Genomic DNA, 15,502 nt, shown 5'->3' on the forward strand with positions numbered 1-15,502 from the left:
GTATGAGTCCCTATTGGCTCCGGGGATATGGTTGCTAGGCCATAACCACACCCTATTTAGCTTTCCAAAGGATCATGGGGGCTGTTTCTCACAGTTCAGCGTTATTGCTGGAACCAGAATATGGCAGCTTAGAGATTTTGTTCATAAGAGTGGTGAGTTATTCTACCTAAAATCTAAACTGTGAATGTTAGATTTGTTCAACTTAATAGATCTATCCTCTATTGAGCTTGTTAAAAAGAGCATGTGGTTTAGACAAGATTACTATTATACATATTTAGAATATTTGGGCATATATACCTTTTTTATATAATTGTACTGTATTTAAATTTTTTGTCTTTTTACATTGACACTCATCTTGAAAAAGATGCGGCAGTGCTTCGAAACGCGTAGAAAGAAAGGAGTGTCTCACATTGGTTTTATGGAAGCCTGAACACATGATTTACTGAATATACCCGGGTTTCATCTTCAGTATTTCATCCACATGGTACGACTACTGATAACCTTTGTTTTTACTTATTAATACATTTTATTTTAGAATTGATATTACAATTTGGTGCATTTTTTTCTATTATTCCATACTATCAGAGGTGTTTGGAATCACCCACCCCCACTTCCCATTGGCTGATTATTGGGAATCAAAGAAACCTTTATGTGCCTTGCACCAACTTGTTTGAAGTAAGCTTTCATGTAAGAACCCACAACACCTTTTGTTCTTCACAAATTCGGTGTCTGGATTTGGATCTTGGAAGTATGATCTCTTGGACTGTTTTCACCACTTTCCTTTAAACAACCACAGTGGGAATTTTTAAAGTGTTAACAAAAAAATACCACAATAGTGTAATATTGTTGTTTCTTATTTACATATATGAATGGTCCCGTTGTTGAAGAAAACAGATGTTATCCTCAACCGTTGTTGAACAATTTGGAGCGCAAGTGAGTTTGTTAACCTTCTTTGTATTTTTTATATTTATACAGGTTTGGTGACTTATTTTTGTAGCATCTTTGCTGCTCTGGAGTGTAGCGCCATTGGTTTAGATACAGATTTGTATACTTCTATCTTGCTTGTGCCATCCAATCTGATGCTAGCCACCATGTTGGATCCCACGCATAACCTGACAGCAGAGAGATGCAGAGTCACAGGTAAGTCTTCGCATTGTTGAAGGTTCTACATTGAGAAACTTGGCTGGGTTTTGTCTTCACAATGACTCCTCTTCTGCAGTTTAAACGCATGAGTAGTAAAGCTGAGACACAGGTACATCCAGCTGAGGCTGCAGCAAACCAGTACGAGTATCCAAGCTCATATGTAATTCCTGGGACTGCCAGAACCACCTGTTAACCAAAAAGAAATATTATAATATATAAATACATATATATATATATATATAACAGCACAAAAACAGGCACTCCACCAGATAAGTGTTTAAATATAACTTGCCTTGGTGCCCTCCCCAGAGATGCAGACTCACCAAACCATATAAACAAGCAAACGGTGGCACTCAAAGGACTCAAATGAAAGATACAGACTAGGTTATTGACTCCAATGTTTCAATCTCCTTTAAACTCCCCATCGCCAGATAAATGTCTTCCCACTCCCAGTGTAATGTAAAACCAATAGACCATAACTAACAATACTGAAATAACGATACTGAGACTTGCTTAAGGGGAAAGGAAGGTCAGCTTTATTTATTTAACCAAGTTAAACTATTATTAAGTAACTAATTAAACTAGAAGAGTATTAAACACTAAATATTCTAAGAAGAAGGAAAAGACAGATTAAGAATGGTGACACCGAAAGAACGGCCCCACAATGCAAGATCCACCAACTGTCACTCCATACTCCACCCCTTTCAAAATGGGAGGCGACCAGCCAGCCCATTACCACACCCAAGGTATCCACCTCCAACCCCAATGACACAACATGAAGCCCACCTGGAACGATGGTACCGCTGACCCCAGTAGGGAAGAATCAGCCTAAGCCATGAATTGGAGGGGAGAGCACCTCAAGTTCCATAGACAGATGGCGACTGCAACTGTTCTTTCCCGCCAAACACCAAAGCTGACACCAAGTTATTAAACAAAAAACAGGGAGGGAGGGCGAGGAACAAATCGAACAGAAAGATATCCCTAAAATGGCTGCTACAGAACTCTCACTGAAATGGCCCTAAAACCCCACCTCCTGCACTCCTCTTATAGGCTAACCCAATACACCCCATCCCATAACACCACCTCCTACCAAAGACATTAACCCTCTCTAATTCGTAGTCAGGTGTTTAATTTTACTCCCTGCATATGAAATGCACTTCGTCCTAATTATTGGAGATTTTCCTCAGGTACCGACATAATCCAAACAAACAACCAATATATAAAGAAAAAAACAGCAATATACAGATGGGCCCAGCTAGTTTGTTGCTCCATACTCCATGTAGCGCGCCATGCATCTTGCGCCACATAGTATGCCTTGAGTTGCGCCACACAGAATGTTTCATAATGGAACATAGCGTAGCACTGAAAAAAGCCATAATGTGTAACACAACTTTTTGTCCACCAGGTGTCACTTTTCCTAAACTACACAGCGCATGCATCAGATTTCCAATGCATTTTCTGTATTACCGCCCATTGATTGGATGGAGTCTCATACTGTAGTAATGCGCATGCCCAGTGGAGCCGGTCGGGAGTCACACACAGTGCATCCCAGACCTAGATACTATAGTGATTTCATGACTTAGAAACTAGTAATGGGGTCTGAGTGAAAGAGGGGTCTCTGGATTACAAACTGTGCGTTTTAAGCCACACACTTGCGGCACTGTCGGCACGTCGGCGCTGTGGTGGCTGCCAGCTCAGGGAGTTACACATGGGATCTCCGGTGCATGCCCAGTGGAGCCTCTCCTACTAGTCGCGCTATGCTGTGGTGTATGGAGTCTCATAGTACTCCGCATGCCCAGTGGAGCCAATCAGAACTTGACTCCCAGTTTCTCAAGAAAGTGGGCATGAAGAAACTGGGATTCAAGTCCCGGAGGAATGCGTTAAGGCTTTTGCTGCTACATCAGACAGATCTTCTTGGACGACTAATACTGTCCCTCTTGAAAGGATTTACACCCCCGCAACACTGTCTCACCTAGACTGCTACACGGGAGCTCTTCATTGCTATATACTTGGATACAGAAGCACAGTGGCTGCCGATCACTGAAACGCTGACACAGACGCGGGTGCCTGCTCTTACAGCCCGGGAGTCTGTAGCGAAGAGATTATCATCAAGGGCCGACCAAGGCTGAGGTGAGCCACAGGACCGGACTGGTAATATTCCACGGCACCCTCAATTTGTCTCTGACTCCAGCAATACTTGTTCCACTTCATTCTCCTGCAGCCTATCTTTGAGGTGTAACCATTCAAGCATCACTTCATATATTGGAATTGACATTCCCAAAAAACATAAGTTATTAGGTGAGAACATCTATTTGCAGGGATTTTGTTACTTTCAATTGTGTATATACACTACCTGGAAAGACCTACTTCAGAGGGATTTTTATGATTAAACAAGGAGACACCTTTGTTTTGATTAGATCTGCAGCCTGCACATTTCATTGTGCTTTTTACTACACTCTTATTATATTGAATTGATACATTGTGGGTTATATTTGTCCATTGCAATATACTATATGTGATACAATAAATTTTTATTTTTTGTCAACCTCCGGCATGCATCTGTGATCAGAGTGCCCCGTCCACAACGCTGCCTTGGATCACCATCGCAACCATCGAACACAATGGTTGCTGCCTTAGCTAAGCTGCGTAAGCCTGTTTCCAGGAACGCAGTAATCAGCCTGCAACTCAGGGGACACTGAGAGACCATGATCGTAGGGCCTGTACTGCACATGCACAGATCAGGTCCTGCGCATGTGAAGACACCAATCGTGTGGCGGCTCTAGAGGGGGGCTGCAGCACAGTCCAAAATTCAAATAGGGGAACTACACCAATTGCCAGTGAGTCACAGCTGGCGATGTTTGACAGTGTTTGGAAGGACAGTCAATGTGGCTCCCTGTATTTGAATTTTAGATTGTTCTGCAGCCCCATCTCTGAAGCCGCCACTGCACTCCACCATCGGACATCTATGTAGATCATCAGGTTCACGACCAGGCCCAGGCATAGAGTTAGAAGCAAAGTGTCATGATCCTGACAAATTTTTCCCATATTCTATTAGTTTCTCCTATGTTTTACCTCTGCTCTGTTTGTCCCAGATGACGCAGAGGTCCACCTGTACTACACATCGCAAGCAGCTGTCTCCAAAACTCAGTATGGGTGCAGCAATGTTGGATTCTGTCACCTGACTCTCCTCCATTACTCAGAGTGCTGCTCCAAGACCAGCTGATCGCAGCAACCAATCCCTGGGGTACCACCCCTATAAAGTCAATTTCCTGACTGGCCCACATTATCAGTACAATGTCGCTTCTGCTGAAGTTACAGCTCTGTGCTGAGCTCCCAAGTACTCTGTATCTGAATGGTTCCAGTCCGAATCATTCCAGTTCCAAGTCTGGAGTACTAGATGGAATTGGAAACTTGATAACCAGTCTAGTTTTACCACAGAGACTTGTTCATATCTACCTCCATCGGTCCCAGCTGATATCTCCAATCATCGGTCCCAGCCGAGATCTCCAATCATCGGTCCCAAACCGATCCAGTTCTTCAATTCATCATCATCATCAGCCTCTAACTGATCCAGTACTTCAATTCATTAACATCAGTTTCAACCTGATTGTCTCCAAACATCAGTTCCATTCCAATTGTCTCCAAACGGTTCCAATCTGATCCTGCTTCATCAACTCCATATCATCGATTCTACAACATCGGTTCCAATCCAATCCTGCTTCATCAATTCCATATCATCAATTCTACTACATTGCTTCCTATCCGATTCTACCACTACATGTCCAATTCAATTTACCATCTAATAAAGTTGTTCCCTACTGTCCTCTCCTTTGGACTCCTCACCTTCAGCAGTTCAACTGCCTCCAATCTTTCCTATTTGCATGAGAAAGTCCTGGCACAAGTCACCTAGATTCAAACACACCTCCCTAGGTTCCACTTCAGCCTGCCATGCCTGTTCCAACCAACTCCAACCCTCAGGCGTGACACAAGGCAGCAAAACAAATAAAGACCATGTTGCAGCTTGGTAAAGACTATGGCCCTCATTCAGAGCCGCACGCAAGCGGGCGCACGTACGTTAGGCGTACGTACAAAAATATTTAAATTCAATGGCTCGCTCGTATTTTCGTTCGCATCTAAAATTCCTCCCTAAACTCTGACGACCCCTCCTCTAACTAACGAGCGTACGAAATAGCGAGCGTACATCCCCGAAATGGCTTGAAAGGAACGCACGCACAAGTATAAACAGGAAGTGGCCTTGTCAGATGTCGATTACCTGCTCCTTTATTCTGCCTACCTCCATCAATCGTATCATGCCAATCAATGTATCAATTAGCTTAATTGTTTGTTTTTTTTCAACACAATGCAAGAAACTTTACTCTTGTCTGTGTTTGTGTTTACCCGCAGAATACGTACGGATGAAACATTCGCTTTTATTGTTCAAAAAACATGTGAACCACAATTAAACAATTGTACTATTGCTGTGGATCCCCGCATATTTCCCTGGGTTCATTTCTTTATTTAAATTTGCTTACGCATGTCACTGCATCAAGCCTATCCTAACTCTCCAGAGATTTTTGGCCCTGTCGAACACATGTCTCATACACTAACCAATAAAATTGCTCCTGTTAATTTCCAAAATACATTAGCCAATCAGAAAATTTTTACACACTTTATCAAAAATGATTTTTAAGAAAAACACCATTGCCATCATGAGAGCCTCCGTATTCACCAGGCGTGAGCTGCTGGTGCTTACGGAGGTCATGGATCGCCGGATCACCAGCCAGCCAGAACCCATGACCAACCGGCAGAAGCGCTCCGCGTATGCGGAGGTACGGTCCCGCCTGCGGTCCTTCGGATCACGCCGCAACATCGGGCAGCTGGAGCGCAGGTGGTCCGACCTGCAACGGCGAACGCCCCGCTTGCTGGCATGCTTTCGCATGCAGATCCTGGCAAGTAAGTGTTATGTATTGTGGTTTTAATGTTTGTGTTTGTGGGGCAAACTGCGTGTGCATGTTTTCCTGTCTGTTCTATTTATTATTTGTACTCATATCTGCGTGTGCATGTTTTCCTGTCTGTTCTATTTATTATTTGTACTCATATCTGCGTGTGCATGTTTTCCTGTCTGTTCTATTTATTATTTGTACTCATATCTGCGTGTGCATGTTTTCCTGTCTGTTCTATTTATTATTTGTACTCATATCTGCGTCTGCATGTTTTCCTGTCTGTTCTATTTATTATTTGTACTCATATCTGCGTCTGCATGTTTTCCTGTCTGTTCTATTTATTATTTGTACTCATATCTGCGTCTGCATGTTTTCCTGTCTGTTCTATTTATTATTTGTACTCATATCTGCGTCTGCATGTTTTCCTGTCTGTTCTATTTATTATTTGTACTCATATCTGCGTCTGCATGTTTTCCCTCTTTTTCTGAATTTTTAATTCTACTGCTATTTTTTTTGGTTTTATTTATTCTTTCTTTTTTTTTTTTTGTTTGTTTGCCCGGATTTGTCCATAAACTAAACGCAATTTATTTGACATATTTTAGGGGGACAGCCAAGACTCCGCCGTCAACGTCGGCGTTCCCGCCCACTCTCCCCAACCCCCAGCCAACACTCCACCCCAAATCTTTCCCCTATTCCCCACTCCTCCCCATCCTTCCCAGACCCTCTCCCGGAAATGTCGGGCCTCCTTCCCCTCCGTCCCACTTCCCCCTCTCCTCCACCCACCCCTCTTCCAATTACCCCCTCCCCGGAGTCCAGCATAACTCCGCCCCATTCTTTGGGGAATGACGGATCCTCCGAGGAGGATCATGGAGGTTTTGCCGGAGCTCCCGATTTGTTTCCCGGTATGTTTTTTATTATTTTTTTTTAAAGCACAAACTGTTTGTATGTAATCATGTGTCGTGCCTTTCTTCGTGTTTTTGTGGCTTGACTTTTGTTGATTGTGAAGGTTTGCCTTTACCTCTTCCTGGTGATTTAAGCATACACATATCATACCTGTGGGAATTTGTACCTAGGCCTTGTATTTTTGCCAGCCCACCCTTTTTATTTATGTTTTTGGGTTTAGGAGTGATTTGTTTTTTTTTTAATGTTTTTCTGTGGAGTCCCTATTGTTGTATTAACCCACACACTTTTCTCACCCACAGAGGAACAGAGGCGTTGGCAAGAGGTGGCGGATGTTGTGGGTCAGATGCGCCACCATGTAATTGGCCTTCTGGTGGCCCTCGACCGGCTGTCTGGCCTCCTTCGGCATTAGTTTTTTTTTTTTTGTTCTATTTGCCCAAAAAAATTTTAAATACAAATATACGTTGTGGCTCATTTTTAAAAACCAAAACCAAGATAGTTTAGCCTGACATAAGTTCCTGCAAGGATTTCCCTTTTTTAAAAGTTAGATTGTGTTTTGTCTTTGTATGTCAAACAGACACCAGAAACACATAACAGTAACAATGTAATTTCCCTTTTTGGGTGTAGTGTCAATTTCAGATTTCTACATTTTCCAGGTTCCTACTTGGTGCGCAAGCTGCTTAGGCCAATCTTACAAATCCCAAGGTTGGGCCAGGCTTCCTTTTGGTGTGGATTGGAAAGCTGAAAACATATTTCAGTTTTGCTCAACTGGCGTCAGTACTGGTTTACCCCTTAGTCAAATGTAACTTGTGTTAACCTGGTTACACTTGCTGTTAACGTCCCAAAAAAGGAAGACCATTTCACTCTTCAAACATTTATTCACCACATAACAGAGAAAACAAAGTGGTCACTCCCAAAAAAAATACACAGTGATAAATTCAATTACAACACATACCAAGAAATAATTAAATAAAAACACAAAATCAAGAACTGGTTGACGAAGGACCATGCCAACATGATTCCACAAACATGGTGTTGCGATATGGGTTCCAGAATATATGCCCAAAAGGACCAGATCCAGGTTTGGTAAGGGTAGCAGGAAGCAGTGAGCGTTGGAGTGCCAAAGATTATGTGAACAAACAGAAGATGGTGAGAAAATTAAAAATAAATTAGATGTTCGCCAAAAAAAACAAACACATTAGGTATAAACACTGGAGTTTTGAACAAACTTACCTAAAAAATCTGGCCACCACATCATCGCGTATGGCCCCCCCACATACTGACCTTCGACCAACCTCGGGGGGGCCATCCTCAGGTAAGGCATCCTCTGGCTGCATTGGGACACCACTCCTTATGGCAATGTTGTGAAATATCCCACACAGGACCACAATTTTCGACACCATATCCGGCACATACATGAGCTCGCCACCAGAGCGGTGGAGGCATCTGAATCGGCCTTTTAAAAGGCCGATACAGCGCTCCACCACTTGCCTGGTGGCTGTAAGTGCGGAATTATACGCACTTTGTGGCCCTGGTGTGGGAGCCAAATAAGGAGTGAGCAGCCAGGACATGCAAGGGTATCCACTGTCTCCTGTGAACAAAAATAGACCACATCAGGAACACTGTGTATCAAGCTTAACATTGTTATGTACTAAAGGTCTCCACTTACCCAGAAGCCACGCATCACCAGCTTGTAGGTTGGTTAATTTCTGCCATATCCCTGATTGCCGGATGACGAAGGAGTCATGAGCACTTCCGGGTAATTTAGCATTCAGGGACAGGATCTGGAGGGAGGCATCACATACCACCATTACATTCAGGGAGTGATAGTGTTTCCTGTTTCTAAATATTGCCTCCAGCCGTGCTGGAGGCTGAAGTGGTATGTGAGTACCATCCACAACCCCTATGATGTGTGGGAAGCCAGCTATTTGGTAAAAATTGGCCTTGGCCACACTAAGGGCACCCATATCCAAAGGCATTTTAATAAAATGATGGAGGTGCTTGAAAAGTGCCTCCATCACTGCCCTCAGGATCCGGGAAAAGGAGGATTGGGAGATGCCCGCCACTATTCCCACCGTTGTTTGAAATGATCCTGAGGCACAGAAATGTAACACCGCCATAAATTGCGTCAGTGGTGGTATTGCTGTTGGACTGTCAATTTGCCGCTCAAGATCACTTTCTATTAATGAGAGAGTGTCTATGATGATTTTGGGAGGTAGACGGTAGCGTCTTAAAACCTCATCATCGGGCATTCCAAAAAGGGTGACACGTGTTCGAAATATCTGGGGCCTTGCATGCCTACGATGCCTACGCCTGGGACGAGTTTGAGGTTGGTCGTCTTCTGGGAGCAGGGCCAGAACAATTCGCCCCAGATCTACCTGAAATTCAAAGTTTACAATGTAAGGCTTTTGACCCACCCCAAAAGTAAGAAACAACAACTTAGCTTTCTGATACCATCCATAGCTGCTTACATGCCGGGGTATTGTCATGATACGTATAAACTGTAAAAAAGCCAACAATGAGACTTCAAAAATTTAGAGGGTGTTTTTTTTGTTTAAAAATTGTTGCAAGCCAACAAAGAAAATAGCGGGAAAACACATTTGGCCATCGATGAAAACTACATTGCACACCGTACGTCAAATAGGGATCAAATGGACCCAAAAAATGGAAAAGGGAAAAGCAAAACTGGATTATATGATGAATAAGCCGTCAAAAATGCGGTAAATAATTCGCAAATGCAAGTCACTACACCAACAGTCAAAAATGCGGTAAATTATTCGCAAATGCAAGTCACTACACCAACAGTCAAAAATGCGGTAATTCATTCGCAAATGCAAGGCGCTACACCAACAGTCAAAAATGCGGTCATTAATTCGCAAATGCAAGTCACTACACCAACAGTCAAAAATGCGGTAAATTATTTGCAAATGCAAGTCACTACACCAACAGTCAAAAATGCGGTAAATTATTCGCAAATGCAAGTCACTACACCAACAGTCAAAAATGCGGTAAATTATTCGCAAATGCAAGTCACTACACCAACAGTCAAAAATGCGGTAAATTATTCGCAAATGCAAGTCACTACACCAACAGTCAAAAATGCGGTAATTCATTCGCAAATTCAAGGCGCTACACCAACAGTCAAAAATACCGTAATTCATTCGCAAATGCAAGGCGCTACACCAACAGTCAAAAATGCCGTAATTCATTCGCAAATGCAAGACAAAAAATGGACTTACCCAACTCGAATATATAAGATTTCCTCAAAAAACTTCTTTGGGTCCAAAAACAAAAAAAAACTAAAAAAGATGAAATGAGTGTTAAACAAATTAACTAACCACAAAACAGAAGAATACACCAATTGGCCACAAATTTGAATGCACAAAACTTACCAAATCAGGAAAGGATGTTGAAAAAAATGCGAACGGAAAAACCAAAGAAATGTAGCAAAAACAAACAAAAAAACAACTCTCCAAAATCCTCCAAACGCAACCAACCAACCAAATCCAAACCACTTAACCGACAACACTCCAACAACCCCACCTCGAATCCACACACACCAAGCCATAAATAGTGTTTATTTTCCCGCACAAATTAAGGATGAATCATAGGGACGCACAATCAATGATGCGGCCGCAAACTAACGACGCATGTATAAATACGTCACGAAATCACATAGAATTTCTGGATGATTTCATGCTGGAAGCAGAGACATGGCTTCAAACCAGGGAAACAATGGTCAAAATTGCGGCGGTAAGGCCTTCATGCATTTTGTGTCAATGAGTATTTTAAAACATAATATTGTGCAAGTTGTGAAGTGGCTAAATCTGCATATTTACCCAAATAGGTGAGGAGGATGACATGGAAGAGACTGCTGGCCCCAGTCAACCCGCCAAAGCTGCAAAAAAAAAAGGCAGCCACATTTCACAAGCAAGGAGATGGAGGTTTTGATCTAGAAGTGCGTTGACATCCTGCCCCAGGCAGCCAGGAATATGAGCCAAAGCCAGAAGTGGAGAATGTGGGAGGAGGTCGCCGTTGCTGTCAATAGGGTGGGTGATTATGTCCGTCTAGCCCGGGATGTCAAACGGCGGTAAGTAAACACTTTCCCATCCTATAAACAAACCCCATTGTAAAAAAAAGGATAATGGTTCCAAATTCATTCCACAGATGGGCAGACTTCAAATATCGTCTCAAACAAAAACTTGCCGACAGGGCTAGGCATGCAAGGGGGACAGGTGGGGGTCCCACCCCTGTGTCATTGGAGTTGACAGACTTAGAAGAGATGGCACAGGGGTGTGTGCAGGCTGTGGAGGTGTTTGGCGTGTCCAACATGGATACGGACATGCCAGACTTTGCGGCTCCTCATGTTGGCCAAGGTAAGTCTTGTGATGTCACCAACTCAGAAATGCTATTGTGCCAATATGTAGATTCTAATGTGACTCTTTTCTCCAATTTCCTAACAGAGACAGAGGCGGATGAGTCTGCTCCAGAGGGGAGCCTTGGCCGCAGAATTTCTGCTGACTCTGCAGGGGAGGAACCAGTACATCCGGCTGAGGACCCTGCAGAAGCCAGTCCAGGGCGTGCCCCCTCGCAGGCAGTGGGCCTCCTCACAGAACTCAATTTTAAATCGGATTGCCATACGGAGATTCTGCAGAGGATGGACGCCAGTCTGATACGGGTGGCTGAGGCCCTGGAGCAAAATGCTGCGGCCAACGTGACCATTGCTCAGGCCCTGGCGGAAAATACCAGGGCCAACATCCGCATCGCCGATGCCCTGGAGCAGCTCGTTCGCCAGCACATGGTGGAGCCGACCTCCCTTCCTGCCGGAACATCCAGATCCTCCACCTCTGGCACAACATCAGGCAATCCTCCAAATGTGCCTAGCCCTGTGCCTAGTCCAGAGGCCACAACATCTGCCTCTGGACAGGCCAGCCCGATGGCATCCCGGACCCGGTCTGGCGCCCACCCTCACCCAGCCAAACGGGCGAGAAAACGGTGACAGCAATGGCGACTTTTCCCACTTTCCTTCTGTGCTTGGCTCATATTCCTTTCTGGTCAAAACTTCCCTCTCCTTTCTTGTGAAATGTTTTTAAATTTTGTATTTACACTTATGTTAGTAGTTATGTTTTTTTTTTTTTTGGATCAAATATCTTGGCCACAAAAAAAGGCAATACAATATTAGGCCAATTTGTTTGTGTGTAAACAATAAATTAAAAACAAAACACTGACATTGTATTGTGACATTATTGTACAAATGGGTTACATTTAATCCTGGCCTTAAACGCAAAAACTGACCCTCTTTTAAAAAAAAAAGGCCTCTTTAAGGAACGTTTAAAAAAACACATAGCGATGCAAATTCCACAGTAAACCAAAAAAAAGGGGAGCTAATTAAAAGATGATGACATTATTGTTACAATAGGCCATAACCACCAAATTGTGGCCAAAATAAAAGCCCAAAAATGTACGCTAATTGATTATGTAATCATGACATTAGCAGCTCTGATTTCCACCTGCGTACGCTTTTGTGCTATCCCAATAAACTGCTTTCCAAACACATACCAAGCCGGATTTCAATCCAACACTAATTACTTTACTGACCAGCCGCGATTAATCGCTGCACCATCGTGGAGTCCCGGGACGGAGGAGAAGGCCATCGCCAATGTGGTCGAGTAATCCTGACCCTAAGCTGTGCGAGCATTTTGAAGGGAAAGCGGATGTTTCAGTGACGTATGAGACGGTCCGAACACATTTGACGTTCGCATCTGCTAATGTATGTACGCCCCAAAAACGCCTCGCCACGCCTGCGTTTTTTCATCTCCACCCCCGTCAACACCCCAAAACGCCCTGTTCTGTCAATCACATTTGACATGTCACTTCCTGTACGCTATTTTAGGAACGAGAGAAAAAAAGCTCGCAATCTGCCGTACGCACATGCGCGGTGTAACACCGACGCATGCGCGGTTAGTCAACATCGGAACGCAACGAGCGTACTGTTGTTAATGTGCGGCTCTGAATGAGGGCCTATGTTGCACTGCAAGGAGGAAAAACGTAAAACAGACACACTGATTTAGAGTTGGGAAGTGGTGTGTCCTATGGCTGAAATTTTGTTATGTTGACAATTATTTACAAACTAATTTTGAGCATCTAAGTTCCTATTTCCATTATAAAATATAAATTTATAAACATACAAAAACATGACAAGTGAAAGATTGATATTGGTCTTGACCTGCAAATTGTTTTATACAAATAAACCTAATTTAAAAAGGGGTTGACAGTTTTTTTTAACACCTATGTAGGACTTAGGGGGACATAAAAATCAGCTTAATTTGAAAACCACTGAATTAATTCTCTGAATTGATTTTCTTTTTGGATACATAGGTTCTGACTCTGAGTTGCACGCAATGCAGATGTTTACGGAGTGGAGCTATTTTATGTTAATGCGCATGCGCAAAAATGCATTACACTCTGTGTACGCATAGAGGTGCAGTTGAAATTGAGATGTACGTTATCGTAAATGTATTGGAAATGTGCTGGACACTACTGGACAGTGACTGGGAGGTGAAAGGCAGGTGGCTAAGTGGACTCAAGGAGATGGTCCTTCCAGGGCCAGATTAACAATGGGGAAGGTGGAGCTGCAGCTCCAGCCACCCCTATGAAAACAGGCTCACAGGACTAGGTACCAGCAGTGTCACTGTGCCCACCTATCACCCGCTCTGTTGCCGACTCCTAACCCAACTTGCTGCCAGACTCCACAGTGTCACAATCCAGGGCTCTTTGTGTGTGCGTGTGCATGAAATACTCAAAATAAGGTTAATACAGCTGTCAGGTGTACTGAAATAATAATAATTTATTAAACAATATACTCAAGAATGCAGAAATTGTCACGTTAGAACAATGCAGATGGATATCACTGGGTTCGGAATGGAACTATTAACGGAGTTTATGAACACAGGTAAACTGGCAGGACTGGATGGAACCGGACTGGATATGCAAAAGTAAATACAGAAGTCCAAGGTAGCAATGCACTGCACAAATAGATCCTGACATGAAGCAAAATGTGGTAATTGCTGATAGCAACAAAGTCCAGAGTAACTTATATACAATTAACAAGTCCAGATAAGTTGGTGCAATGTAATGTAATACTGATAAAAAAAATAAAAAGTCCAGAGTAACTTATATACAGATAAACTAAGTCCAGGTAGGTTGGTGCAATGTAATGATAATGGGCCTGATTCAGACCCACTCGCGAGCGGCTGTCCGATGGTCTGCACTGCGCATGCGCACGACGAAAGGAGCTCCGTCGTGCGCATGCGCGAGACGCGACGAGCGAAGGACTTTTCTTTGCTCGCAGTGTCTGATCAAAGGGGGCGTGCTGTCGATGTTGATTGACAGCACGCCGCCTTTGGTGGGCGTGCCGGGGGCGTGCCTCCCGGACGGAGGCATTCCCAAGGGAACGTCTACCGTCAGAAGCTGGCCCCACTGACATCACTAGTGATGTCAGTGGGAGTGATTTTGGCTCTGATAGAGCCAAAATCACTCCGGGCCTTGCGGTTGAGAAACTCAACCGCAGGCTTCGGCTCGCAGTGGCGATGGTCGCGATGGTCAAGACCATCGCGACCATCATCCTGCACGCTCGTATATGCTGTGGGTGGTGACCCACAGCTATACGAGCGTCCAGGAGGACGCTCCATATTAATGGAGGTGGGCCCTGATTCAGAGCGAGCGCTCTGGTCAGAGCGTCCGGCTCTGAATCAGGGCCAATGTTGTCCAGGATAACTTACACAGGTGCAGAAGAAAACGTGGTTTGAAGTGAGCTAAGGTCCAAGCTAGAAACTAGCAAAGGATATCTGGGAACCTGGAGCACAGTCACAGAGGTAGACTAGATGACCTGGCACTGATTGCTTAGTTCTGAGGGCATATAAAACTAGTTCCCAGGTGCAACTCACAGCTGCTTGATTAGGCAATCAGGTCTGCAATCAAAGACTAGCCAGGGAGGAATGGGCTAGACAGGCCTAGGCAAAGAGCGACACCAGAGGTAGGGAGGGGGAACTACACAGGTCGTGACACAGGCAATTGGTGTGTGGAAGAGGGGGGGAAGAGTAGGGCCAGTGTGCACAAGCACAAACCCTAATAATGATTGGCATCTTGTCACGTAGGACCGTGCTGCTTCGCTGTTCTCGGCGCTCTGCTCGCTGCACTGTATGTAGGTGTCACACATACAGCAGACACAGCTGCGCCATCGTCCATTGTCTGAGAAGGACTCAGCTGCGGCTGCCATGAAATGCTGACTTGGAAGCTACTGTCTGAGGTTCTACAGGAAATAGTGACAGGCAGCTGAGAAGCTCAGAGACAGCTGCCACCCAGCCACTTCAATTTTTGTGTTTTGAACTTGGCATACAGTATGACAGGTGGCTGGGATGCAGTCAGAGGATGCTCCCCCGCAATTCTGTAATAAGTACAATCAGAGTGGCCGGGCAGCATCTTCTGCCTGTCTCCCAGGCACCTTGCACAGTCCC

The 15,502-nt window shown here is 44.2% G+C and overlaps 1 protein-coding gene across 1 annotated transcript in view; it reads right to left on the minus strand.

Annotated features, from left to right (window-relative positions):
- Positions 1-1,134: 1,134 nt before the first annotated feature.
- Positions 1,135-15,502, minus strand: part of LOC148442277 (claudin-16-like) — a 77,419-nt gene continuing 63,051 nt past the window's right edge. The window contains exon 5 of the mRNA XM_088464093.1: positions 1,135-1,329. Within this exon, the coding sequence (XP_088320219.1) occupies positions 1,135-1,329 (195 nt within the window). The remainder of the gene's footprint in view (positions 1,330-15,502) is intronic.

This window comes from Taudactylus pleione, unplaced genomic scaffold, assembly GCF_031769625.1.
Source record: "Taudactylus pleione unplaced genomic scaffold, aTauple2 ptg001575l, whole genome shotgun sequence".
NCBI classification, from domain to species: domain Eukaryota; kingdom Metazoa; phylum Chordata; class Amphibia; order Anura; family Myobatrachidae; genus Taudactylus; species Taudactylus pleione.